At 37.6% G+C, this 27,755-nt stretch overlaps 1 protein-coding gene across 5 annotated transcripts in view; it reads right to left on the bottom strand.

Annotated features, from left to right (window-relative positions):
- The window catches only part of RBMS1 (RNA binding motif single stranded interacting protein 1), a 216,356-nt gene extending 195,830 nt beyond the window's left edge, over positions 1-20,526 (bottom strand). For 3 of the 5 annotated variants that reach the window (XM_032286514.1, XM_032286517.1, XM_032286513.1), the window contains exon 1: positions 20,029-20,268. In XM_032286514.1, the coding sequence (XP_032142405.1) occupies positions 20,029-20,103 (75 nt within the window). In that variant the 5' untranslated portion in view covers positions 20,104-20,268. Of the gene's footprint in view, positions 1-20,028 lie in introns of all 5 variants that reach the window. The other 2 variants (XM_032286519.1, XM_032286518.1) reach the window with 1 other exon arrangement.
- Positions 20,527-27,755: the final 7,229 nt, after the last annotated feature.

The following is a 27,755-nucleotide window of genomic DNA, read 5'->3' on the forward strand; positions in this document are numbered from 1 at the left end:
TTCACAAATATGTGTGAATCACATTGCTGGGTTGTTCAAGGAATATTTGGAGGAACTGGTTGATCTCTCACAACTCACAACTTGTACTCCAAAAACATCCTCCCTCATTTCCAAAAGTAGAGACAAAACCATGTTTGGAAAATCCTTTGGTCTAACTCAAACATAACCTTTCATCCATTATAATTATAAGTAGAGCCCCACCAGGTATTACAAGAAGTGAGAAGGATTTATATTATGAGAGAAAGTAAAGGACAAAAAGTTGTCTATGTTGAGGGCTCTAAACTACAAGTTTCAGGCCAGGGTTAGAGGGAGGCAAACATTTCATTTCTTACTGAAAAATTACATTTTAGGACATGTTTTGATATTCTGAGGTACTCCAGCACTTGATCATTCAAGTATGTAAATCTTCCATTTATCAGGCTAACAGTCTTTTATTTATGTTTTTGCTAAATAACAGGTAAATTTGTATGAAGCAGTTAAATCTTCTCTAGAAACATGCTTAACAAATTCCTAAATTTCAGACAACAGACTAGAAAAAAGGAGCAAAAACAGCTGGCATCACTGGCTTCAGTGACCTAAATTGAGCTCAAATCTTCCTCCCCGTTTTGAGTCAGGCATTTTTGTGTCAGTTGACATAATTATATTTTATTTTGGTGTCAATGTAAACTATTTCTCAGAATTATAAAGCCAAGCCTTTCTGGGAAACAGGCAGAGGAAGAAAACTTCAGGGAAAACCCTATACCTAGATTAAAAATCTATATATTTGTATTTCTGAGTGATAGAACTATAAATCAATTTTTTAAATATTTCTATTTTCCTCAAGAAAAAAATTGCTTCAGTTGTGTGTCATTCCCTCTTACTGTCTATCAACAACAAAGGATGTAACTTTCTGGCTGAGCTATAACTATGAAGTTAGCCTGACTGTCTCTAATAAAATATGATGCGAACTTAAAAGTTAGCTTGTGTTTTGTTTCGTTTTAATCAATAATATTGTTGCCTCTTTGCATGTGCTATTTTTTGAAAATGTCTGAAAGAAGAAATCAGGACGTGCATTTTGTATTAATTTCTAGTGTTATTTTCAAACAAATGAAAATCACTTTGTAATTAATTTAAATACAATCTCTCTGTTTATACAAGCTTATATAAAAGTCCAAATAAGGTGAGTGTTCAAGCTCAGTTGCAAACAATAAAAGTACTGCATTCTTAGACAGTCAAAGAAATGATTCTCATTCAGTGATCCTTTTATTATCGCTATCTTTAGTTTCCATGGGGGTTTATGTGAATAAAATAAAATAAAATCCCGCATGTACTCAGATAGAATTACAAATGAATGTTCTCTATTCCTGTTTATGTTAAGAGTTCCAAGAATGACTATCATGAGTACACATAATGGCACTCTTTTAGCAGTGCTGACATAAAAGGGCCGCTCAACTATGTTGTTTAATTGTATATATTCCAATGCTAGGCAACTCTCCAAACCTTATTGTAAACATTGTATAAGGTCTGTGAGTTCGACAAAATAATGGAGTTCAGGCTTTTACAGTTAATGCTAAGTGACAGTTGACTTCTTTTTAGGATTGTATATATTGTTTGCCTTGATTAGCGCAGATTGCTCTGTCACGTAAAACAAGCTGGCATTTGGAAACTCAGCCTAATGTTACGCTCTAAGGGTGTCACTTTTTCCCCATGCACACTAACTTGGTGCAGTGCTCTGTTTCCAGGTCTATAGAAAAAAGTAATCTATTACAGATTCTCGTGTTAAGGCTAGAAATAAAATAGAATAGGAATATTCAATCAACTGCTGTATTGAACATGTATTAAGTACGTGGGTATTACACAGCAACAGAGAGATTTTGTTAATTTCATGGAATTCGTCATTTAAAAGTATTTTTAGGCAAAATTCATGTTTTTGTATAGTCTTGAAGTAGACCCTAATTTCTGTGCTATGATTAAGGAGGAAGGAAAGGCAGAGAAACATAGGATAAAAGGTAGTACATTCCTACCCTTGAGTTTTATAAGAATAAGGCTCATTTACTGTTCAAAGGACATTGTTTATACATTCCAGACTTCCATCTTATAATTGCTCCAGGATTTGTAAAAAGGAAATCTCAGCAGGGCAGCAGAATTTATTCAAAGCAATAGCTGCACATAATTGGTATAAAATACCAGAACAGTCTGCTCTGAAAACTCTTTTTCTCAGCAACGCAGATTTCCACCCCCTCAACTCTCTTTCCATATGCAAATAAAGTTTGACTACTTCTCCTCTATTACTTGAGTCTTTTCTTCCTCTACTGAGATAATCTATTTTTTAAAGGTCCTATAAATATTTTCAATACTATTTATGTGAAAAACTTTGTTGATGCCCATTTGGTTGTATTAGTGTTTACCTGGTTACTATGACAACAGGTAAAAAGAACCCATGTTGTAGAGGAAAGCTGGTTTTATCTTTATATTTTTATAAAACATTATGAGTTAATTATGTGTTTTATAATACATAAAAGTTAAAAATTTCACTGCTGTGTTATTACCATCTCAGAACTTAATTAAATGAACAAAAGAACATAAGCTTGAGTCTGGATATTATTATTCAAATTTGAAAAATACATTAAAGAAAGGTGAGTCACAAACTGTGGCATATCCCATACATTACAACCATGAGTCTAGAGTGTTAGCTGGACTTCTGACAAAATTCCTTCAGAGGTTAAATAAAAAGAAGCAAAATAACAACATCTTCCTGTTTAAAGTGACATGTTCATTCTGTAAGTTATTTCCAACAAATTCTTTCTCGTGTATGTTGAGGAACAAGCTTACAATAGCTTTGCTAATTTAATACCACTTTAAAATGTCATTTGATAGGATTTTGGCAGATGTTTCTTTACTGATATGAATGCAAGCTCATGGGATTTTACTGTTGTTCTTTTTGGAAGAGAAAAAAAAATTTCCATGAAACTAGAAACACTACCTCTTAATAGAAAGGATTAAAACACATTCTTCAGTGGTGATGGTTGCCTATGTACTTAGTGCCTCTGAATTGTACACATAAAAAATGGTTAAAATGACAAATTTAACATTATTTACCACAGTATACAAAACAAAAACTTCCTGAGTATGTACAGGAAGAGCCATTTTAAATATTTGTCATAATTAAATTTAGAGCTCATTCCTTTTAAAATGCAAAATCTCACATGTAATTCTTATGTCTTATTAAAGACAGATCAAATAAAGCATAATGTGGAAAATGTGGGCACAAAGTAGGCTTGAGTTGTATAAGAATAATCAGAAAACAAATATCCACAGAGTTAATGCCCCGCAAAGTATTTTCAGTTGCATGGCAGGTAATATGTTGTATTTATGATGTGAAAATGTTTCACATCCTTATTGAATAATTATGAAATTCAAGTGATTGTTTTTTTCAGGTTGTTGACTTAATGCAGATTTCTGAAGACAGGCTAAAAAATTCCACTAATAACTAATTTTCTTACAAAGTTTCCACTATTGATTAGCCATAGATCTGTAAAAACGCTGTGGTAGGCACTCACTAAATACTGCGTATCTAATTCATTTGAGTAATAATAGCAGATTTTTAAGAAGGCAATGGGTAGCTCTGTTAACTAAAAGAAATGAAACTATCCATTAAGAAAAGTGATTTGGGCCATTTGGAAGTAGAGAGCAGCCTTCATGAGAAAAAAAAATAATTAAAAAAAAAAAGACAGAAAAGTGATTTGGCAGGAGAAGAAAAGAAAAATAACGATCAGCCATTCCTTTATTCAACAAAATTTACTGATTCCCTAACTTCATTCGCCTCTCTACCTTCTCCCCTCTATTCCGTGCCCTGAGGGCCGACCACTTGCCCTGCATCACTGATATCCTCCTCTCTCTGGCTTCCTGTTGGTTCCAATTGAAGGCACTGGCAGATCTAAGGGTAGGAGGAAAGTGAGAGATATCTGGTCAACATGGGCTTGGTCCTTGGCTGAAGGTCATCACCTCACTCAGGGAGCCCCCTGCACTGGGCTCCCCCTCCAGGTTCTGGTAACTGCTCCCACCCTTTGCTCTTTCAGACTTTGACTAGTAAAAGCACTCATCTTTTGTTGGCCTCAGAACATATCATTGTCTCTTTTTGGTTTCCCTAAGACCTGCCAACACATTTGTAAATGTTCGTTAAATACCAAGTTTGAGTATGTATGTCATGCATTTCCTATCAGAATCCTAACTAATATAATCACATATTCTTGTCAGACACAGTTCTAGGTCCCTAGAAATCTTCAGCTAATCCTAAGAAATATCATTTTTAGGTATGTAGCCATTTATTTTGCTTTTTAAAACTTAATTGCTTTTCAATTAATAATGCTTCATCCATATGTTATTTTTAAAATTACATTAATAGAGTAAAATGGGTCTCCCCCCCAAATTTCTTTTTTTTTTTTTTTGAGAAGGGGTCTCACTGCATCACCCAGGCTAGAGTATAGGTGCGTGATCTTGGCTCACTGCAACCTTCGCCTCCCACGCTCAATCAATCCTCCCACCTCAGCCTCAAGTGTAGCTGGGACTACAGGCACAAGTGATCACATCCAGTTAATTTTTGTATTTTTTGTAGAGATGGGGTTTTGCCATGTTGCACAGGCTGATCTTAAACTCCTGGGCTCAAGCAATCCACCCACCTCAGCCTCCCAAAGTGCTGGGATTACAGGCATGAGCCACCACATCTGTCCCCACCCCCCTTTTCTATACACATTATATTCTTTATATTTAACTTAAGACAGTCATTTAATATTCGGTTTGTGTTTTATGAAGTGTTTATGTGACGACGACAAATACATTAGTAATGATCACCTTTGGAGACACTATGACCCAAGTCTCATAGTAAAGTTTGAGACTGAGAACATTACTTAGGTAATTTGGGCTAAAAGCTCATTTTTATCCTAATCACGTATGTATTTGAATCAGAAGCATTTCATCACTAAAGAATTCTGTCTGTGAGTCATATTCCTCTTTATCATGTTGGTAAACAAAAGACATGGTTTCAATTCAATAAACACAAAGTACCTACTATGTTCAAAACATTGTAATAGGCACATGAACAAAATATACTTGTTGCCTTTAAGGATCTTACATTCTTGTGAAAGGAAGCCCGCTTGTACACAAATTATTGTTTATAAAGTGCAATATAAAACTATTTCTAAATATACATGTAACCTCATGCTATGCCTTTTCTTTCTTGACATTTTCTGACTTTCTCAGTCTTTTTCCCCAGCAGTAAATGTAAATGTATTATACAGTATAGTCTAATTAAAATGTCTAGTGAAAGTTAAAATATAAGAAGAAACAGAAAAATCAAATTAGTAAGCAGTTTCCATTTTTTAAGCATCCAAAGAATGAAACTTTACAGGCTGCCTAAGAGTGAGCAAATAGCCAACACAGAATTGCAGATATCTATTAGGGCGTGGTGGCGCATGCCTGTGGTTTCAGCTACTTCAGAGGCTGAAACAGGAGGATCACTTGAGTCCAAGAGGCTGAGGTTACAATGAACCATGTTTGCACCATTGCATTCCAGCCTGGGCGACAGAGCGAGACTTTGTCTCAAAAACAAAACAAAACAAAATTAACTAAAAGAATTTTATATACTTGCTTCAGTTTGCCTGCATTTTTTTTCCTAAGGGACAGAGTCTCACTCTGTCACCCAGGCAGCAGTGCAGTGGCATAAACCTAGCTCACTAGCCTCAAACTCCTGGATTCAATGGATCCTCCTGCCTTAGCTGCCAAGTAGCTGTGACTACAGGTGTATGCCACCACATCTGGCTATTTGCACGCAGATTCTTAGAAAATGTGGGTGAACTGTGCTCAAAAGTTTCTTAATATGTTAAGAAAGTTAGGTACTAAAACCAGGACCTTTTATTGTAGGAAATAAACTTGTATCAAAAAGAAAATTCTCTGAATTTCCAGAGATAATAATTCCTCATCTGATTATTTGACTCTTTTTAAGACTTTATATCTCTCCAATTAAATACATACATTTTAACTCAGACAAATAATGCACATGACTTTTAAGGTATTCATCATGTCCATCTTTCACATGGCACACAGCCAGTCATGACATTTTCAGCTGGTGGACCTAATGAGTATATGATCCAAACAGCTCAAGGGAAAAGCTGTGCCCAAAGGCACAATGGGCTTGTTGATGCCACCTACTGTGCATTTTGTTTTTCCAAGGTTACCACATAATTGACTAAAACAGAGCTCCTGAAGCCTAATTGTATGATGATTCTTGAAGGCTGCCCACCTGCCAAGTGTGTTCAGATAGCTCAGGGGAAAAAAAAAAACAGAGACCAGTGTGGAGTGCTTGGTATTAGGAAGGTGGTTCCCGTCAGAGTGGTGCATGAAAGGGTTGGCTTCAACAGAGAGAGGTGGTGTTTAATCAGAGCCTCACTGGGTTGCTGTTGTTGACCAAACTAATTACAAGAAGTGATGGCAGGATAGAGAAAGTTTAGCAAGAATGAAGTAGTTTGAGTCCATCTGGCTGATCTGGGAAAATTCCAGGCATGCTGAAAAAGTGAAGAGGGTTTTGGCCCCACAGCCATAACAACAAAAATTTTTAGGAATGTGGTAAATAAAGACTTCAGAAATACAACAAGGCCATCAAAAGGCCAGGAGCCTTAGAGTGTGAGCAGGGTGCGGCTATGGGCTACCCAGCTAATCTACAGCAAGTTAGACAGATAGGAGTAAGGCAGAATCAGCTCTGGATGCTGTATTTTCAAACCAAGAGAAGCAGCTATCTAGATGTAGAAAGCACAAAAGTCTGCCTGGCCATGACTGCCGGTTGACCTCAGACAGAGAGACCAGTACTAATTCCTGTTCAGACACCAGCTGGTGCCACCGGCCCCATTCACATCCCATCCAACCTGTGACCAGTTTCCTGGAGTGATGCTGAAGCTCCTGTGTGGTCTCCCTTCCCCCTTTTTCCGCTGCAGGCCATGGATTGACCAGTCCTGTGAGGTTAAACCCAGACCCTTCCCAGCTCTGGCCCTTCTGCCACTTCCCCCTGCCTCCCTAGAGCTCTACTTCTGTCTGTACACTCTGGGTAGCCTTCCTCATCTGTAAAATGAAGGGCTTAGACTAGATAATTTTAAAGTTCCTTCCCATTCTAACAGTCTGTGATTCTTGGATGTTACAAATTCCCAGAATCATAAAATTTAGAGTTGAAGGAACTTCAGAAGTCATCTATTCAACCTCCTACTCAACCTAGGCTAACCTAGCCAGAACTAATAAGCTTTGAAGTTTCTATGTAGTTGTTGTTGGCTGGCTGAATATGGCAATAATCAAAGCTTAAAACTTTCAATATAAAGCATGAAAAATATACGTATATACATAAGATTTTTGGAACACTTAAGAAAAGGTTTGAAGGAACCGAAGCCCACAAAGCAGCATGTTTTATTGCTTAGAAGTTAGTATTAAGCAGTAATTCCCAATCTTTGCTTTCACAATATCAGGGGCATATTAAAAAAATCAGGAGAGATTTCAGAAAATCCTCCAAACAAAACTAATTTTCAATTTATTATTATGTTTATAAATATATAAGGCAGGGTGATGGGGTGTCACAACAACATCAAATAAACAAGCCATCAAATAAAGAGAATAAAGAGTATAAAGGGGAAACACGGTTATATTTTGATATGCATTCAAGAAAAATCAAAAAGAATGTCATCTGTTCTTAAAGAGTAAGTTTCAGTGGCAAGCTCCTTTTCAAAATTAATTTTGATCTCTGATAATAAACATTCTCTCTTCAAAAGAATTATTTTCTTCATGGAATCTATGCCAACTATCATAATACAGATCTTGAAGAAATCATTGGATGTATTTAAGAAACAAGTACTTAAAACAATAATAACTTTTCATTGTGTTTTATTATTAACTACTTAAAAGAGGTAAATTCACAAATAAATAAGAGATATACCAAAAAAAAAAAGAGAGAGAGAGACAGAGAGATGCAATCTTTAAAGTCTGCAAGACTCATTAGTATAATATATCAATTCTCCCCAAATTAATGTATAGATTTAGCATCATTCCAATAAAAATTCTAGCAGATTTATTTTTACAGAAATTGAAAAGCCAATAATAAAATTTATAAGGAAATACAAAGAACTTAGAAAAGGTAAGACCACTTTGGAGAGTACGCACTTACTATATTGTGACAGTAATTACTACTGGCACACAGATACATATGAAACAGAGCAAGAATCTATTGGGGAGGCCAAGGTGACAGATCACTTAAGGCCAGAAGTTCGAGACCAGCCTGGCCAATATAGCGAAACCTCATCTCTACTAAAAATACAAAAAATTAGCCATGCGTGGTAGTGAACACCTGTAATCCCAGCTACTGGAGAGACTGTGGCATGAGACTTGCTTGAACCTGGGAGGCAGAGGTTGCAGTGAGCCTAGGTCACACCACTGCACTCCAGCATGGGTAGCAGAGTAAGATCAAATTGAAGAAAAAAAAAAAGAAAGCAAGAGTCCAGAAAAAGAACCACACAAACATGGTCACCTTTGTTTACAACAAAGGCATCAGTGAAATTCAAAGGAGAAAAATGTCTTTTCAATAAATGGGACGGGATCAATAACATATTCATACTGGGGCTGTAGGGGTGGGGGTGGGGCGGAACAAATCTTGATGCTATCCACACCAAACACAAATATTAATTGGAAATTGATTGCAGACCTAAATGTGAAAGGTAAAATATAGCTTCTAGTAGGAAATGTAAAAAAAAAAAAAAATCTTCACAATCTTAAAGTAAGCAAAGATTTTTTAAACAGACAAGAAAAGCAATTATCATAAAATACTGATAAATTTTACTTCATTAAAATTAAGAACTTCTATTTATTGAAACTATCAATCAAACAGTAAAACAGAAAACTGAAGATTAGGAGAAGATATTTTCATACATATGTCTGATGAAGGATTGTATCCAAAATATATTTTAAACCATACAAAGCAATAAAAAAGACAACCCAATTTAAAAAGTGAACAATAAGTTGAATTGCATGATATGGAAATCACATCCCAATAAAGTTGTTATTTAAAAAAAAATCAAAAAATTTGCAAAAGACTTCTCAAAAGAGGATATTTAATTGGCCAATGAATGTATTTTTAAAAGTGCTCAACATCATTAATCAGCAGGAAAATGCAAATTAAAATCACAACAAGATACCCACTTACCAGAAGGGCTACAATTGAAAGACTGACAATATCAAGTTTTAGTGAGGATGTAGAGCAATTAGACTTCTCATGCTTTGCTGGCAGGAGAAAACTGGTAGTATCTACCCAAGCTGAACACACACATACCCCATAACCTAAAAATTCCTCTCTTAGGAGTAAGTACATATGTTGGAAGCACAATATGAACAAGACAATTACTGTAATTTTATTGAAAATAGTCTAAAATTGAAATCATCCAAGTGTCCATTAATAACAGAATGGATAAATGGTGATACAATATATTCTGTGATGTAATACACATAGCATTATAAAAAAGAACCAACTGCACACATAACAACATCAATGAATCAAACCAAAACAATAATGAGCTAAGGAAGCCAGACAGAAAAGGATACATAAAATATGATTTCATCTTTATGATGTACATGAATGGATATAGCCAACAAACAAAGATAGAAGTCACACTAGTAGTTACCTTTAGTGGGTACAAATGAGGATGCTTTCTGGTTCTGGAAATGTTTTATCATCGCCTGAGTGGTTATTACATGAGTATATCAACCTATAGATTTAAAATTTGTGTACTATATAAATTTTAAATAAACAAAAATATCCCGCTGTGCTTTATGATGATGCCCACTATGTTTTAATTACCTATCATACCTTCCAGGGCCTGATATCATGCCTGCACAGTAAGTATTTATTGCATTTAATTAAACTGGCCAGGTAGTTCCACCTATATCATCTTAACTAGATGATTTTTAGAGTAGTGTGATTCCGATTTGCTAATCAAAGTACTATAGCTGTGCACTTCCTGAAGACTCTTTTAAAATTCCCAGTCCATTCATTTATATTTAAAATATCTGGCTTCTTTTTCCCCCAAAAGAGGGAGATATGATTTGTATGCTGAAAAACAAACAAAAATGACCCATTTGCAGGATTTAACAAGATTCAAATCAAAGAGGCAAAGGAAAAGGAAACAAAGAAAGGTGCTCTTGCGGCGCCCTAGAAAGCAGATGTTCATTAGGGCTCAGACACAGATTACTATCACAATGTACTTATCTCAACATGCTATCGTCAGACCACACAGTCAAATCAAATTTTGAAGGCTCAAAGGATGTGCACTGAAGAACATCCTGTACTGCCGAAACATGAATTTGAATTTTGTGACAGAGACAGAGAGGTAGAAAAGAACACCAGATATCACCCACTGTCACTTTAAATCCTATTTGTAGGTTAAAAAATAATCTCCTCTAAAAAAAAAAAAAGCAAACAAAATCAAGGTTAAACATTTCTGCAACTAAACTTAAAGTCTGAGAAACTATTACCAAATTAGAAATACCTTTTTTAGGTTTTTGCCAATTAAAAAAAAACGCAACTTTTTTGTGATTATTTTAATAGTATTCAAAAGTAGAAAAAATGATTATATGTAATTTTAAATTTTAGTATGGGTTAAGAAAAATAGCTTGCTATTTGACTTTGTCATATTTAAGTTTCAATCTCATTAGGAGTATACATTTATCATAAAAATACTTTCTATTATGCTAATTATGTACTTTTGTTCAAAGTATTACCTCATGTCTATGATTCCATAACACACTTATACATTACGAAATAAAAACTTTATTTAAAATTTCCATATAAAACTGGATAAGGAATCAGAAGAGAAAATCCAATTCAAAGGGGCAATTGTTGTTAGTAAACTCTTAATCATAATTGATAGCATTAAGAGGTAGTAAAGATTTTTTAGCCAAATTATGTCAGACACACTTGGTTCCTGATTCCGGCAGATCAAGTGGGAGTAGCTTATAAGATGGTCACCCTGGTGCATCTACCACTAGCACACACGCCTGTTAGTGGTCAGAAGTCAGTCCAGAGTGGCTTAACTCTAAGAGTACAGGAAGAAAATTGGAGGGCAGGAGTCGGGGAGAAGAGAGAAAGGAAACACACTTTGGAATTGTTCAAACCCTTGATGGATAGGGGTATGGACTTCACTCCCTCCAAGCCCACTCTGCAGGACATTGGCTTTTGTGCAGCTCTTCACCACAGAATCTGCTGAGCTACAACCCAGAAAAAAAAAAGAAGGGATTTCTGGTCTGCTCTGATTCATCCTTTTTTTTTTTTTTTTTTTTAAGACAGATTCTCACTCTGTCACTAGGCTGGAGTGCAGTGGCTAGGATAGAGTGCAGTGATGCAATCTTGGCTCACTGCAACCTCCGTCTCCTGGGTTCAAGCGATTCTTGTGCCTCAGCCTCCTGAGTAGCAGAAATTACAGGCATGCACCACCACACCCAGCTAATTGTTTTGAATTTTTAGCAGACACGAGGTTTCACCATGTTGGCCAAGATTGTTTCAATCTCCTGACCTTGTGATCCGCCTGCCTTGGCCTCCCAAAGTGCTGGGATTACAGGTGTGTGATTCATCATTCATCCTCTTAAGCATAGATTTGTTCAGCCTTTGTCTTCCTTCCAGGATAAGATTCTTTATATATATATATATATATATATATTTTTTTTTTTTTTTTTTTTTTGGAGAGACAGGGTCTCACTATGTTGCCCAGGCTGTTCTGAAACTCCTGGCTTCAAGCAGTCTTCCCCCATCGGCCTCCCAAAGTGTTGGAATTATAGGCATAGCTACTGCTCCCCGCCCTGGGTAAGATTCTTAACCTGTGCTCCACAGGCTGATTCTAAGTAAACATTTGAGGTTAATGAAAATGTACGCCATCATTGGATTCTCAAGGAGGTCTGGGGTCTGGGGATTCCCTAAAAAGTTATAAACCATCAATGGACCAGGAAAAGGTTAAAATAAGAGAATTGGGAGAGATAGACAGAATTTTTACTTTGTCTTTTGGTTTCCTTCTGGTTACCAGCTTCAAGAGATGTTTGTTTGATTCAAGGCTAGAGGAGAATACAGAAAAGCTGTGAGGCTATAGTAATATTGCAGTGGTGAGCTCAGCGTGAGAAGCACTACTAGGAACGCTTGGCTCTTAAAAAGGAAAAGAAATTTTTTTAATTAGGGGAAAAAGGGAACGAGTTTATCTCTGAGGCCAGCACAAGAAACGAAAACAGGTGAGTGGGTCTAGAAGTGAAGAGGGCTCTCAGAGGACCCCCAGAGGAAGCTCCAGTACAAACTCCCTGATCCATGTGACTTCACATCTTCTTGAAACCCCTCCCCCAGTCAAAAAGCTCAAAGCCTTGTTAAAAGATTGTAGAACCCTGTCTTCCCACTCACTCAAAGAAAGCAAAGATGGATTCCTGGAAATTTAACCCTGAAAACTCTCCCCCCTCTCCAAGAAACATCATCTGATGTGGTGATTTGGTTCAATGACAGTAGAAAAGTATACGTGAATTATAAAGAGGGTTACTTTTATAGACTCTTACAGGTTTGCTGGAGACGGTATCATTAAGTATAACAATTTATATATGAAATGAATTTCAAGTTTTAAATAACCAAATGACAAGTAAACCGTTTGGAATAAAATTGTTGGAAATACAACTCACTTGTAAGTTAAGGTATATACAGTTTTTGAGCAAATCACATAGAACATGAGAAACACATCATCTAGTAGCCAATTCTCTAGTAGGTAATTCTGTGTTTATTGTTTTTTAAATAAAAGTATGCAAGTAATCATGTGGAATGAAACCTAAAAAGAGGCTGAGATTAGGCACCTTCTTAAAAGAACTTCATTTTAGAAATAATGAAATTAATCAGAGCTGTGTTTTGTAGGAGGCAAAGAGGGACGTGGGAGTATTTCAGTTAGTGACTTGAAAATACATTTTTCTGTCAAATTTTTCTTTTTATAAATGTCTGCATTTGTTAAAAGCCTGTTTGATGATGAAACCAAATTGTTGTTGAGAAGACAAGGTAAAGCTGATGATATTACAAATTTCAATATAATTTACTTTTTCTAATGACTAAATATTTTCTCTGAGACCTTATTATATAAACTCTGAAAATATTTCATTGTAATTCTGCTGGTAAGGGAGGGTTTAAGGGTTCTCCAGTTCAAATGTACTGCCAATTACAACTCAAAATCACCATGTTTAAAAATCATTTAACAGGAGAAATAGTAAGTATTATCTGAGGATAATACAAATATAAGCTCTTAATATAAAATTATATTTTGGCAGTTTGATTCCCTGTCTCCCCCGGCCCAAGAAACTCAAGTTCAGAGCATGGCATTCTGTGATGTATCCATCCAATTCTGCCACTCTAAGTATTTGGTTTTTCAACTTGTAGAAAAAAACACTTTTAGTATTGTGTGAAATGGGTCCACAACTGCAGAGCTGGGAAGATGATGCATTTTTCCTTCAGGACCAGTGAAAATATTTATGACATCTACGAAATGACCTCATTTTGTTGCACAAAATCTTTCCCTGAAATCACTGTTTATCTGAGACCCGGCAGCCCAACCGCATAGCACATGTTGTTCAATGGGCAGCCTGAGGAATAGATTCCAGGGCCCACACTGAGGCCAAGTAGAGGACAATAGGGCACCTGAAGCACTTGGATCCAGCTGCAGAGGTGAATAACATCTTATTTTAAAAGAATTAAAGCTGGGTGATGACCAGATAAAAGAGATATCCATAAAGACCAGGAGTAATTTTTTAACATCTTATTTTCTGAAGAAATGCCAGCTCACTTTAGACACATTATCAATGTGTAGATTGCAGGCAAGCAATGATCTAATTAGCAGCATTACAAACCCCAAACTTATTTCTTCCCTTTTGCCGGAAGCAAAGCTAATGAGTTAGGAGAAATAAACATCATTTCAAATGGTTCAAAACAATAAAAGTGATATTTCTGTATAATCATTATGTCGTCATTTAAGGACTACATTTCCAGCCTGCCACACCTCTAATAGGTTGGCTTAACAGCACATTTGTAAGCATAAAACTAGAAAAATAAGAGGGTGAAATAAATTAATTGAATATAAAATTTTGAGGGAAAGGTGTTAATATAAAGTACAAAAAATATTATTCGTTTAAAATTCTAAGTACTCTTAAAAGGATTTATACAGCAGAAAAAATGCAAAACAATGTTGATTATCAAGTCAAAAAATTTCATTTATTCATATAAAGCCCTATTTCCTTTTTAAATTCCCAGGTTTATTGTAGCCTTTATTAGCGCTTTACATTTTCTTGCAAAAGACATGGCAAAGTAGTTAATCCTACATATATCTTAGTGCCTTCTCAGTCACTCAAACCCAGCACATCAGCTGGTGTACTGCTTTCGTGGGTGTACTACTTTGTAAATATTTTGAGCTTATTTCTTGTATTGTGTCTATTCTGTCCTCCCCGGTAGCTTGTGAGGTGCTGGAGAGCAGGGGACCAGATGTTCCACTCTAAAGTTTCCCAATGTCAAGTGCAAAGAATGATGTACTGGGGTCACTCAGTAAATACAAATGATTGGCTAGTGTTTTAGTCCTTCGTGATAAGCCTCAGCAATTTTATACCAAACCACCATCTTTTACATAATCCAGAACACAGATATTACAGTGAATATAGGAAGCCACCCACCAACATTGATTTAGTATGTTTACAGTGCCACATTTACATGCAAGTTAACTGTTCACATTAGCATCCAACCTCAGTTTCAGAATTTAGGTTCTCATATTCAACATCCAATATATTCTCTGTCTTCCAAAATGCATCCATTTAAGAATTAGTTAAGAGACAACATAGGGAGAGAATGACAATGCTTAATTTTATACACTTTTCTCCCGTAGGAGGTTCAGATGTTGATTTTTGCTCTCTCCTTTTTGTTTTTCTCTCATCATTATGACATGCTTATTTTCCAGTGCTTGTTTGAAAAATTAAAACATTCACATAATTTCGTTAAGGAGACTAGATGCATTAAGAAATTAGATTATGGGAGATATATGTTCAGTTCGTGGTTGGCTTAGCTGTCACTATGCTCTCTACACTCTTCTGTTCCCCTCATCTATCAGATTAAGAAATGTTTTGTTTCTATTATCAAATTTGTGTATGTACTCAAATTTTTATGTGTGTTCAACACACTATTTGTTCTAAAATGACATTTTGCTCTGTATCACCAAACTATCCATGGTAGGCCTCCATTGTCCAAGTGCTGCTTCTCATGAGGCACAGCCGAGTTCCATCAGGTTTTACTATTTATTCATTAAAATAAAACAGCAGAGAAACCAGAACACTTAAATTCATCCCACATAAAATCCCCAAGCCCATGTTCAACTTTTGAATATTTGGTTTTGTTTTATACCAAATGTTATGGTGCTGCATTTGAATAACTGACATGTTATTACTACATTTCTTTAAAATAAGCTATTTTAGATTGCATAAAAAACTTCCACTTGAGAGTAACTTGACATATTCCTATACTAATATTTATTTCTGTAATATTCCAATAAATAGAATAAAACTTTATTGTCCCAATTTAAAAGCTACATTTCCAAATGGCTTCAATAAACCATTAAGCAAAATATGAAGTCAGAGCAATATATCAGTGAAAATTCTTTTTTTGAAAGTATTTTCCATGGAAATTCCCCACATGTGATAGGTATACATAGTTATAACTGATATTAAATGAATACTTTCCTAGTTCTCTTCACCTATCTGTTCCTTTTCCTTGAAGGAGCTTAAGATTTGGCTCCCAACATAGAAAAAAAACGTTATATGGGAAATTCAAAAGAAATAGCTATTGGAAGAGAAGGGTGCACCCCTTTGCATTACAATGCATCTTCATTTTAACGTTTACATGTCCTGCGGTCTTCCAATACCACTTCCAGACAGTCATCAGACTCCACTTACCCAAGGAAATAAGGCTGATTCATCAGTGTAAAATATTGCATTACCAAACTGATATATTTAAGCAAACCTTATTTACGTCATAAATGTGGTTGCTTCTTATGACACAAAATGCACCACGTTTCAATATCATGCCTGTTTACTTCCACTTAATTAGACACAATAGTTTTACGTATCAAATCAGGACTCCCAATTTCTGGAAAAACATTGTTTGATACAATATTCATTTTGCTACAACTAAGTAAGAGTTAAGGAATTCATCAGAAAAATGCATGAAAAAGTTCAATGCAGAAAACTGCTTCGTTCTACTAGCCTTTATTAATAGAAAAAATTATATCATTCACTATTTTCAGATTCTGAAGCTAGGTTCAGATATATTCTGTGCCATACACATATAAAAATGGTATAAAAACAAAATTTAAATTATTATTTTTTTTTTTAGAAATAAGCATATCTTTTGTATAGACAGTATCTTTTGTATAGACATTTCTTTAGTATGGAAAACAATACTGCTTTATACACAAAAACTTCTAAAAAATCAAGCTTTCCATATATTTTATAGAAATATATTCTTAGAACTATGCGAATAAAGATTACAACTGTGTCAAATTGCTTTTAGTTGGTACAAAATATGTAGCTAACTAATCATGGAAGGAAAATTTTGTACTTCCCTTTCTTCAAAAGAAATAAAGTATTCTAATCCCCATAACCATTTACATACATGCACTGGCAATAATGTATGTTGTAGTATCTTTGAAATAAAACACACCATAACTCAAGGCTTGCTTTTACAATAAGTGAAATTAATGCAGCCACTGGTTGAAAATGTGTACATGCAAATCTTTAAGTTAAAATATGTTAGATTATCAACATATTTTTTTCTGTGTAGCTAAAAGGTGAATATTAAATTTAATATAATACAGCATAGGTCATTTTAAAATTTAGAAAATTCTTTAGGACAATATATGTTACGTTTATAAAGCTACATCAAACTACATTTCAGAATGAATGTGTCAGCTGATAAAAAAGAACCTGCTATGATAAGACCATTCTAACTGAGAAATACAAAAAAACCCAACAGCATGTGAAATCAGGTTACTTAAAATTTATGTAACTCTACACCAAGGTATTATGAAAATTATACAATCTCATTCATTTCCACTCATGTCCTGCTCTTCCATAGTACCCTCAAGTTTATTTTATGTTTCATGCAGACATATTACTTTTTCTAATGATTTTTGTCTCTTTCTGTCAAAGCACAAAGCATACCAATATGGGCATTTGCTCCAATATAGCCCAACAGATGGTATTTTTTTATTAATAAAATGTGGAAGTAACTAGTAGGTTTTTAATGGGGAAAATTACAAAATAAATTTACAAAAACAGACTGGATCACTAAAACAAGAAGGATGGTTTGGCATATATAACTTTTTAACATATGGTAACAAAACAAACTTTTAAGTTCCATTTTACCTGATATTATTTATTCCTTCTGATGAAAAGAAATGGGATTTGAGAAAATCCCATCTATCTCTTGACCACAAATTAGATACTACTTTTTAAATGACCATGCCATTCTTCAGTTTTTGATATAGCTTCCAAACCGAAGTTTCAAAACAACTCTGACTAGCAAACACATCACTGTACTTTAAACAGAGTGATGTTTTCTATCCCATATTTTAGGAAGGTTAAAGCACACACGGAGGCAAGAATCATGACAGATAGCAGATCCTAAAGTGAGTTTATTAACTCTTTAGGTAGATTAGGCAACACTTGTTTTTAAACTAACTACAAATCAAAGTCTCTATTTTTTTTAATGATTCGACACTACTGCCATGGTACCAACAGATACGTGCGGGAGAAAAAAAAGGGGGCTACGTGTTCTGAGCTCTGCTTACCTAAAATTTGCATCTAGTCACGTGCCATTTTTAGAAGACGTCCCCTTCTGAGATAATCAAGATACTTGTATAATAGGGAATTTAGACTTAATTACCAAACTTTAATACTATGTTATATAGGTCAAGTGAGTATGTATACCTTTCTCCAGAAACAAAGGAATTCGGAATAATAGGATTTCAGATTTAATTGTAGAAATAGCAAAATATGTTTTGAGAATGTCATTTACCGCAACACAAATCAATATTAAATGCTTTTTGCAGGAAGCACACTTTCAGAAAATGGGCCATAAAGCTTTCTGGGATCCGACCCTAATTACTAGAGCAGGCTCTTGCTGTTTGTCTCTCTCTTCAATTATTTACAGGGCAAAAAAGCCAAATGGCATCGCATTAGCTATATTAAATGGTGTGGACTTGGTTTCTAACTTACTAATAGTACATAAAAATTACTAAGGTAAATGTGCCTGTAGAAACATGGCTTTTTTTCTTCTTCACCTGAGTGGGTGTATTTATTATTCATATTGTTAAGTGTTGAATAAGCTGTCCTTTAGGCACCCAATCCTGCATAATTTAAACAAGTGCATTAAATATATAAGACATCTAAAAAGTAGTGCATTGATTATGCCACAGAATTTCTTTGAACAGCTACCACGTAGCTCACAGAAAACTCGCATCTCTTGCAAGTTCCTGAAAACAAATACTGTGAGAACGACACAGAGATGAATAAGGGGTATCCTTCCTGCTACCATTTTGCTGCTTTCTGGTGACCCAAAGTAAAGTGGGAATTGGGTGAAGTGAAAATGAGGCCCTGGAGTGTTACGACATTTCTGGTCTCGATACTGACAAGTGTCCTTTTTAGGTAGACAAATACAGGGCTATGTCCTAAGTACATGAAAACGTGGACCACACACATTCTAAGAAAGAAAAGGCTGTATCAGAGATTCTTTGTACCAGGCCAGAAATGCCCAACTACCAGCAAGCAGATCATGATTACAACCTCCCAAATAAAGTTCGGACACTGCATCCATACCTGATTCTTTTGTGATCAGAAGGGCACCGGAGTTGTGAAAGATGTTAATGGCTGAAGAAGGTTGCTGCGTCCAGCTTCCAACCTCCTAAATTCTGGCGGCTGCTTCCAAAGCAGTGAAATCTCCGGTCTTTGTGGCCCAAACAATTTTTTAGATGAGTTCGGGAGGCATCAAATTCTTATTGTAAAAATAAGATAGGCCCACTAACAAAGTACCCAGGGTCCCTAGAAAGCCAGGTGCAATTTATATGGCTGTATGTCATCAGCTGTTGTTACCCAAGAGTGTGCCGAGGTCACTTTTTTTAAAAAGCAACATTGGAAATCGATCTGTGGCAAACATATAAGATAGTTTTGGTTTTGTTTCTTTTTTAACCAAATACAAAGTCACTTCTTTCTCTGCACTGAAATCTGCCCATTGTCCCTCCTTTGCAAAACTCTAGAGATTAAAAGGGACATCAATGAACGCGAGTGAACTTTGGCCACTTTTCTACCCAAAACACCAGCGTAAAAGTAGAAATCAGTAACCAGGTGAAGTGCCACACCGCACAAAGATCAGAGGCGAGGGGCGGACGCGCAGGGCCGGAGGCGGGGAGGAAAATGTCCCGGCCCGGCCGCCTCTCCAGCCCCAGTCAACGCGCGCGCGGGAGGTGGAGGGGCGTCCCTGGGGGGCGGGAGGCTCCGCGCCTCGGCGAGGGGAGCGAAGAGTCACAGGTCACAGGGCGAGGCCCTTGGAAAAGGGGTCGAAAAGCCGGGCCACCAGCGGATCCAGACGCGGACGCCAGGCGACGACCGCCGGCCAGCCAGGGCTCGGCGAGGGGCGCCGCTCGGCCCCGCGACCCTCCCCACTGGCCCGGCCAGGAAGGGGCCGGCGGCTCTTTCCTGTCTAGTCTCTCCCCCCGCGGTTTTCTGTAACCCGATCCCCGCACTCCGCTCCCCGGGAAGCCGCCGCCCCGCGCGCAGCCCGGCTCTGCCCAGGCCAGCGCTATAGTTAGCAACCTTCCAGCAACTCCGCCCGGGGGCGGCGGGGGCTTGCCGCGCGCCCCTCCCCGGGACCGACCCCGCGGGCGCCCCTGGGCCCCCTCCTCCGGCGGCCACCTCCCCGCGGCGCCCCTTTACCTTCGCTTGCAGATACTGAGGGTAGTAGTAGGTGGCGTACTGAGGGTACATCTGCTGTTTCCACACTTTGCCCATGAAGCTGGAAGGGAGCCTGCCGTGCAGGGTCGCGGACACTTTGGGGTTTCCAAGTCTCGGGCTCTCCTGCCTCTCCCTTTCCGGCGGCGGCGGCGGCTGCGGCTGCCTAGGCGGCTGCTGCTGCTGCCGCTGCTCCACCTCCCAGCCGGGACCAGACGTCCTTCTCCTCCTCCTCCTCCTCTTCCTCCTCCTCCTCCTCCTCTTCCTCCTCCTCCCAGGCAGAAAGAAAGACACTGCAGAGCGCAGAGGGCACCCCGGACAGGGCGCTCCCAAGGAGTTTCCTCCCGGAGCCCGACTGCTCCGGGGCTGCCAAGGGCTGGCGCGCTGGCCGCGGTCGGCTCGGGCGAGCCGGCTGCGCGAGGCTGAGAGGTGATCAATACAAGCGGAAAGTGCGGCGGCGGCGGCTGCGCTCGGTGCCAGGCGGCATCTGGGGTGGGTGCGCCCGTTGGGGAGAGAGGAGAGGGGCTGGCGTTCCAAGGCCGTGGGGGAAGGGCGGGCGGGGGCGGGGCCTGGGCGCCGCCGAGCCCGGGACCCGCTGGAGGTGAGGGCTGAGTTTTAACCACTCCTCACCTCCCAGGCTCTCGGTAGGACGGGCGGAAGCCCTGGGAGTCCAGATCGCTTTGTGTCAGGGGTGGGGAAATGAGTGGGAGTGGGAGTGGGGGCATGAGTGGGAGTGGGGGCGAGGGTGGATTGGGGGGACCCTGCTTAAGAACTGCAGGGCGGGCACCTCTTTAGCTTTCCCGAGTTTTTATCTTTGTAAGGGGGAGGGGAAATAAGGGAAAAGAGGAAATCTGATTAATCTCTCACTTCCCAACCCCCCAGTAATTTTTTTTCGCAAGGGAAGGAAAATGATTTAATGCCCAACAAAGCTGGAGTCCGGACACCTGGGTTCTGTTCCTCCCACACACCACCTACTCAGAGCCACAAGACTAATCTTCTAGGTGACCTTGGGAGGGTTAGCCACCTTCGGTTTGGTTTTCCCAGATGTGAGAGGTGAAATCATGCCCCTTGCACAAGGGGTGGCAAAGCACACACACGCACACGCACACACACACACACACACACACACACCCCCACCTCACAACAAACAGACGGATCCTTCTAAGGGGGTGATGCCGCAAAAAGGCAGAATGTTATTAGAGGACGCAATATAGACATCAGCTTTTCTCTGCCTGTTTCTAATGCTGCCAGACAGTCTGTCAACTCCCACTCAGGAGCAAGGAAACTCCCTGAGTTTAGAATATTTTAAGGCCATTTTGAAAGTCACTCTGGCATACTGTTGCAGTGTGCTTCGGTGACATATAAAATCAATCTCTCTGCCTCTCTCCATCTCCTAATTGTCACAGCTCTAGACAGCCCCAGATGAGCAGTGTTTCAGTTCACTACATAACTGGATATAATTTAATGGAGTTAATTGGTCCCCGAAGCTGCCTGCAGAAGACTTTTATATTCCAGCTCAAAAAGAGAGCTAATACCAAAATGTACATACAGATAGCATAGGTAAGCAAGCATCCTCAAATTAGGTTTTATTACATTTAATAAAATGTAATAAAACATTGTGTTTGTTATTAAATAGACCTTGATTACTTTGTCATTTTGGTTTTTGGAGAGTCTTGTTAACAGTACAAGGTAAATTAAACTCAACTGGAATGCGTGATTCTGTTAAACAGTTATATTTTTATATGATAACATTTTAAAAGAGGGTTAGTAAGATACTTTAGAACAATGACAAAATAGGGACCTGAAACCCTTATAATGGTTATATGACTTAGAGAAATTCCTAGATCATACATATTTGACAAAAACAAAATAAATAAAAGTATAGGTGCGAACATTTTGGCTATACCAGGAGGCAAATCATGTCCCTCTCATTTACCTATGTGAAATCCTGTAAGGAAGCTAGTATTTACCGTGTCTGCTATACTGTAGGCACTGTTGAATGAAGTTAATGCAGATCTGGAAGGTAAGGTGGAGTGATTCACCCTCAGGCTAGGGGAGACTAAAATAGTGCCCAATGTGGGCCCTTTTAATGTTTTTAAACAGAGAACTGACATGAACTAAATTGTGCTTTAGGGACCTGGGAAGACTAGGAATGATGGTTTGGAAGAGTGACAGAAGGAAGAGAAGTAAATCGAGAATAATCACAGAAGTTCTAGGTTTGAGGTAATAAGGGAAATTACCAAACTTAGACTGTTCTACTTACTGTTTTTTCTGGATGATGGAAATTCAGCCTGTTTTAGAGAGCCCAAAAGCAGACCCACGCTTATATAGACACTTGATTTATGACTGAGTTGGTATTATAGAGCAGTGGAGAAAGAACGAACTTTTCAATAAATGATTTTGGGTCAACTGGCAATCCATATGGAAAAAATGAAATAGGAGCCCTGCCTCACAAATACCAAGGGAGGAGGGGAAAATTGAGGTGAATCAAGACCTAGATGTGAAAAACAAAAGCAAAAAGCTGTTAGAAGACAATATAGAAGAATATCCTTTTGACCTTGAAATAGGAGATTGGTAAAATAACAGGAACAAGAGTGTAAGATTGACAAATTTGACTGTTAACATTAAGAACATTGGTTCATTGAAGGATTTTATAAAGAGTGATAAAAGCCACAAAACAGTTACTTGTAATACATATAACACAGAAAGTTAATATACAGAATGTATAAAGAATTCCTTGGATATAATAAGAAAAAGAGAAACAACTTGTTAGATTATGAACAAAAGAATGAATGTGTATCTCACAGAAGAAGCACAAATACCCAGAAAACATATAAAAAGATTCTCACACTCATTGGTAATAAGAGAAAGGCAAATTAAAATAATAATACTATACCATTTCTTACTAACCAGATTGGCAAAAATTAAGAAGCCTAAAAATATTAAGAGTAAGTAAAAATGTGGAAGGGGGAAAATCTGAAGACACTGCTTACTGGAGGAAATGTAAATTGGTCTAACCACCACTTTAGAAAACAATTTGGCATTCCTCAATTTCATTTGCATGTTTCCTACAACGCTGTAACAGGTACATATCTTAAAGAAATTCTTTCATATGTGCACCAGGAGAAATGTACAGGACTGTTCATAATATGTAGAATACAACTCAAATGTCTACCAACTGTAGAATGGATTTAAAAGGTTTTAGTACATATACACGTTAGAACTCTTTGCAGAAACAGAAATGAATAAACTGCAGTTAAAAGCATCAACATGGATCATTTCAAAATTGATGTTGAAAGAAAAAGGCAAGTCAACAGAATGCATAAAGCATGATTCTATTTGTATGAAGTTCAAAAACAGAAAAAATAACTAAACAGCATGTTATGTGAGAATAGGTGCAAGAGTAGTTTTAAAAAACTTTTATAAGGAAAGTCAAAGGTATAATACCATAAAATTCAGAATAGTATCACTTAGAAAGAAGAAGGATGATGTATTTAAGGAGGGGCCAAGGAAGACCTCTAGAAATTGTAATGTTTGAAGTTTTCCTCTGGTTATTGATACACGAGAATACATTTCAATATTTTTCTTTTAGTGTTTGTAAGTTATTTTGCATTTTTGCTGCATTTCATAAGAAAACATTTTAAAACACAAATCAACTTTTAATTTTAAGCATGATCATTTTCAAACAAATACAAAAGCAGAGGAACTCCCTGTTCCTAATACCCAGCTTCAACATTCATCAACATTTTGTCATTTTTGTTTCTTCTCTCTCTCTAACACACACATAAACACACACACACACACACACACACACACACACACACACACTTATTTTTCTAGAGTATTTCAAAGTAAGTCTCAAGCATCATATTTGACTAGTAACTATTTTAGTACCTTCCTCTAACAAATAACTTTTTAAAAACTTATATCATTGTCACACCCAACAAATTTAGCAATAATTTGTTAATATAAGCCAATGCCCAATTATTGTTCATTATTCTACTGTAGTCTAAAAATCATTTTTTGTAGTTTGTCTATTTAAATCAGGTTAAAACAATGTCCACAAATAAATTTGGTTGATATGTCTCTTAAGACACTCTTAATAAAAAGTTTGTCCCCACTCATTTTTAAATTTGATGTTTACTCTTTAAAGGATTTGCATCATTTGTCCCGTAGAATTTCCCACATGGCTGATTGCAACCTCACGGTGTCATTTACAATGATGGTTAGTTCTAAAGATTTGATTAGATGCAGATTCACTTTTATTTTTGACAAAGACTACTTCCTAGGTGGTACTGAACACACATAGGGAAGGTGATGTAATGTGTATCCCATCAGAAAATCATAATGTCTGGTTGTGTTATTTTTAGGGATGTTAAGTTGATCAGAAGTTCAGGCATTATCAGTCTGACTTATTCATTACAGAGTTCCCGATCAACCATTCACAGGATGTTTTTCAACATTTGTGAGTGTTACCTCAATCTATTTTTTTAATTAGGAATTACAAATTGTCAGTTTTGTCTTTTTATAATTTCTTCTGCACTTAGAAATTCTCTATGGAGAAGAATATTCTCTCTTCAACTCTTTGGTTAACTTAAAATACAGCTAGCAAAGGAAAAGCAGGATTAATTTCTTCTATTTATCCATTTTTAGGAGAATGAGTTGGTGCCCTAGGAAACTCCAACGCTAAACATTTTTAAGTAAGATTCTGAATTTGTAGATTTTAATATACTGTATTTGAATTGCTTCAATCCATTGTAGTCATTATTCTTGTTGGTGCTCAAATTATCCCATCTTTGGCCAATAGGAGCCCCTTCAAATTGCCTCATGTCTTAAAGAAAAACAAACACAAAAACAAAAACTAACAGTCTCTAGCAGACTCTAATAGTCTTAACAGTTTTCTTTTTTTTTTCTTTTTTCTTTTTTGCTTTCTAGCATGATAAGATTGTCCTAGGTTCTTAAACAGTTCATGCCCAGAGCTGAGTCAGGTATCAGCCATTTCTCTCCAAAAAAAAAAAAAAAAAAAAAGTCAGCTTGCCTTAAAAATTTTAAATAATGACAAATTTTTAAAAATGTGTTCTACATGTTTATCACATTTGTGGGAAGAAGCTCACAGAAGAATCTTAATAAAATTTTGTGCCAAGATGACCTGTAGGAAAGCATGAGCCATGAAGTGCTTTTCTCCATGAGTGGTTATACGTTTATGTCTGTGCCAACACTGAAGACGCATCCTCTATGTTCTTCAGTGTTCTTCACTGGTGATACAGCAGACTTGATGCCTGCCTCACGGAGCTTACAGTCTGGTGAGAGAGACAGATAAAAAAACAATGATAAGTCGTGATAAATTATACGAAGAAAGCAACAAGACAATAGAAGGAGAGTAACTTTGTGGGAGTTGGGTTACGAACCCTAAAGTAGTGGGGGAAAACCTCTTCTAGGAAGTATGATGAGTAAGAATGGGCCAGCCATAAGAACCTTTTATGGAGCTAAAAATGGAGGGTTGTATTCCTATGGAAGCAGCAGCAAGTTAAAAACCTTGAGGCATGAACTAGTCCATCCAAGATCTACAATCTGTTTTCTCTTATAACCAAAGGTAAACTTTTTAAAATAATTAATCAGAAGTGGACCAAACAAATTAGTTTTGATTAATGCCTTTGTTCTAATGCCATCTGCCTGAGACTGTTGAAATAATTGGATAAAATGAGACATTTTGATACATAAAGCCCCTATGCTACAGCATTAGTGAATTGTAAATGGGATTTAGGTTCATGAGAAAGGTCTTATGCAGAACTTGGAACATTACTGAGTGGTTACTATTCTTGTTTCTATACTAGGTAACAAGGTTGTATCTGCAATATATTTACTGAACACTCAAACATAAAGGCAATAGTTTTTGCAAGATGAAGGTGTTGGTGGCATATATGTTAGAGTTCTTAGAGGGCTAAACAAGTAAGAGCATAGATAAAAGGGAACCAATGCTTATAACATAGGATGAGGTTTTATCATGAATGGGAAATTGTTTTATAGTCTGGAGGAATGTTTGTATGTAAATCTTTTAGCCGGATGTTCCTCAGGTATTAATCATCAGACCCTACTTTGTGAAGCCCTAAATTAAGAAACTAAAATTTTATATGTCATTGCTAAAAAAGAAGTATTTTCTTTATAAATGGTAATATGCTTTTAAACAAATTCATCAAAATGAAACATATCAACATACCATTTTAAAATTTTCAGAATGTGTTCTTCAATCCCACCAGAGCTTGAATAGCACTATTGACTTCATGCTTCTTACCATAACTTCCTTCCTGACTAGGCTCGTCTCATTTTTCCAGATTCTTTTCCACTATGTTACCTCTTGGTGTAGAGTTCTTTCTTCCTTCCATTGCCTGCTTCTTCCAACCCTCACCATATTGTTGTATGGTGAGGGTTGGAAGGGTTAGAAGGGTTGGAGGATTGGAAGACCAACTTTGGCCTTTTCTAATCCATTTGCCTATGCACCTTTCACCTTTCTTCACCTGGTTCATCCTTACACTTTCTACAAGACTCAGTTATACCCAGAGTTTCTTCAGCTGCCAGGTTGGGTTGAGTACCCCTCCCGTGGTTCCCAGTCTGAACCTCTCTCCAAACATCAATCACATGCATTCACTCAGTAAATAAGAACACAACTGGAACGGAGGAGAGGCGGAGTTGGAGAGTGGGGAATCCCAGGCAAAAAGATCAGTATGTGCAAAAGTGTATGCTTAGATATCTACAAATCATTCATTTAGACTTAGAATGCCAAGTACATGCTGCTATGGTCTGAATGTCCTCAAAATTCACATGTTGAAACTTAATCCCCATTGTGTTGGTATTAAGAGGTGGGGCCTTTTGAGAAGTGATTAAGTCATGAGGGCTTTGCCCTTATGAATGGATTAGTGTCTTATAAAATGGCTGGAGGGAGCTAGTTTAGGCCCACTTTGCCCTTCTGCTCTTAGCCATGTGAGGAAGCAGCAAGAAGGCCCTCAGCAGACACTGAATGCCAGACCTTGATCTTGGAACTCCCAACCTCCAGAACTGTAAGAAATAAATTCCTACTGTTTATTTCTAGTCTGTGGTATTTTGTTATAGCAGCGCAAGTGGACTAAGGCACATGCAGAGGCTAGTGGGACTGGAGCTGGAAAAACTTAAGTAGGGGCCCACATCATGAGAACTTTATTAGAATACCACTGTGCAATGAGTGACATTTAAAAGATATTTTAAGCATAGTCAATAGAAAGAGCCTCATGGCCAAGTGCAGCGGCTCATGCCTGTAATCCCAGAACTTTGGGAGGCCGAGACAGGCAGATCACTTGTGGTCAGGAGTTTGAGACCAGCCTGGCCAACAAGGTGAAATCTCATCTTTGCTAAAAATACAAAAATTAGCCAGGTGTGGTGGCGGGTGCCTGTAATCCCAGCTATTAGCGAGGCTGAAGCAGGAGAATTGCTTGAACCTGAAAGGCGGAGGTTGCAATGAACCAAGATGGCGCCACTGCACTCCAGCCTGGGTGACAGAGTGAAACTCCATCTGAAAAAAAGAAAAGGACAGAAGGAGGGAAGGAAGGGAGGGAGGGAGGGAGGGAGGGCGGAAGAAAGGAAGGAAGGAGGGAAAAAGCATTGTAAATCACCTGGGCTTTATTTTGTTGGCCAAAGGGCATTATTGAGGGGTTTTATGAAATCTGAGTTGCAATCTAAGT

This window comes from Sapajus apella, unplaced genomic scaffold, assembly GCF_009761245.1.
Source record: "Sapajus apella isolate SASKATOON/1434 unplaced genomic scaffold, GSC_monkey_1.0 scaffold18, whole genome shotgun sequence".
Taxonomy (NCBI): Eukaryota; Metazoa; Chordata; class Mammalia; order Primates; family Cebidae; genus Sapajus; species Sapajus apella.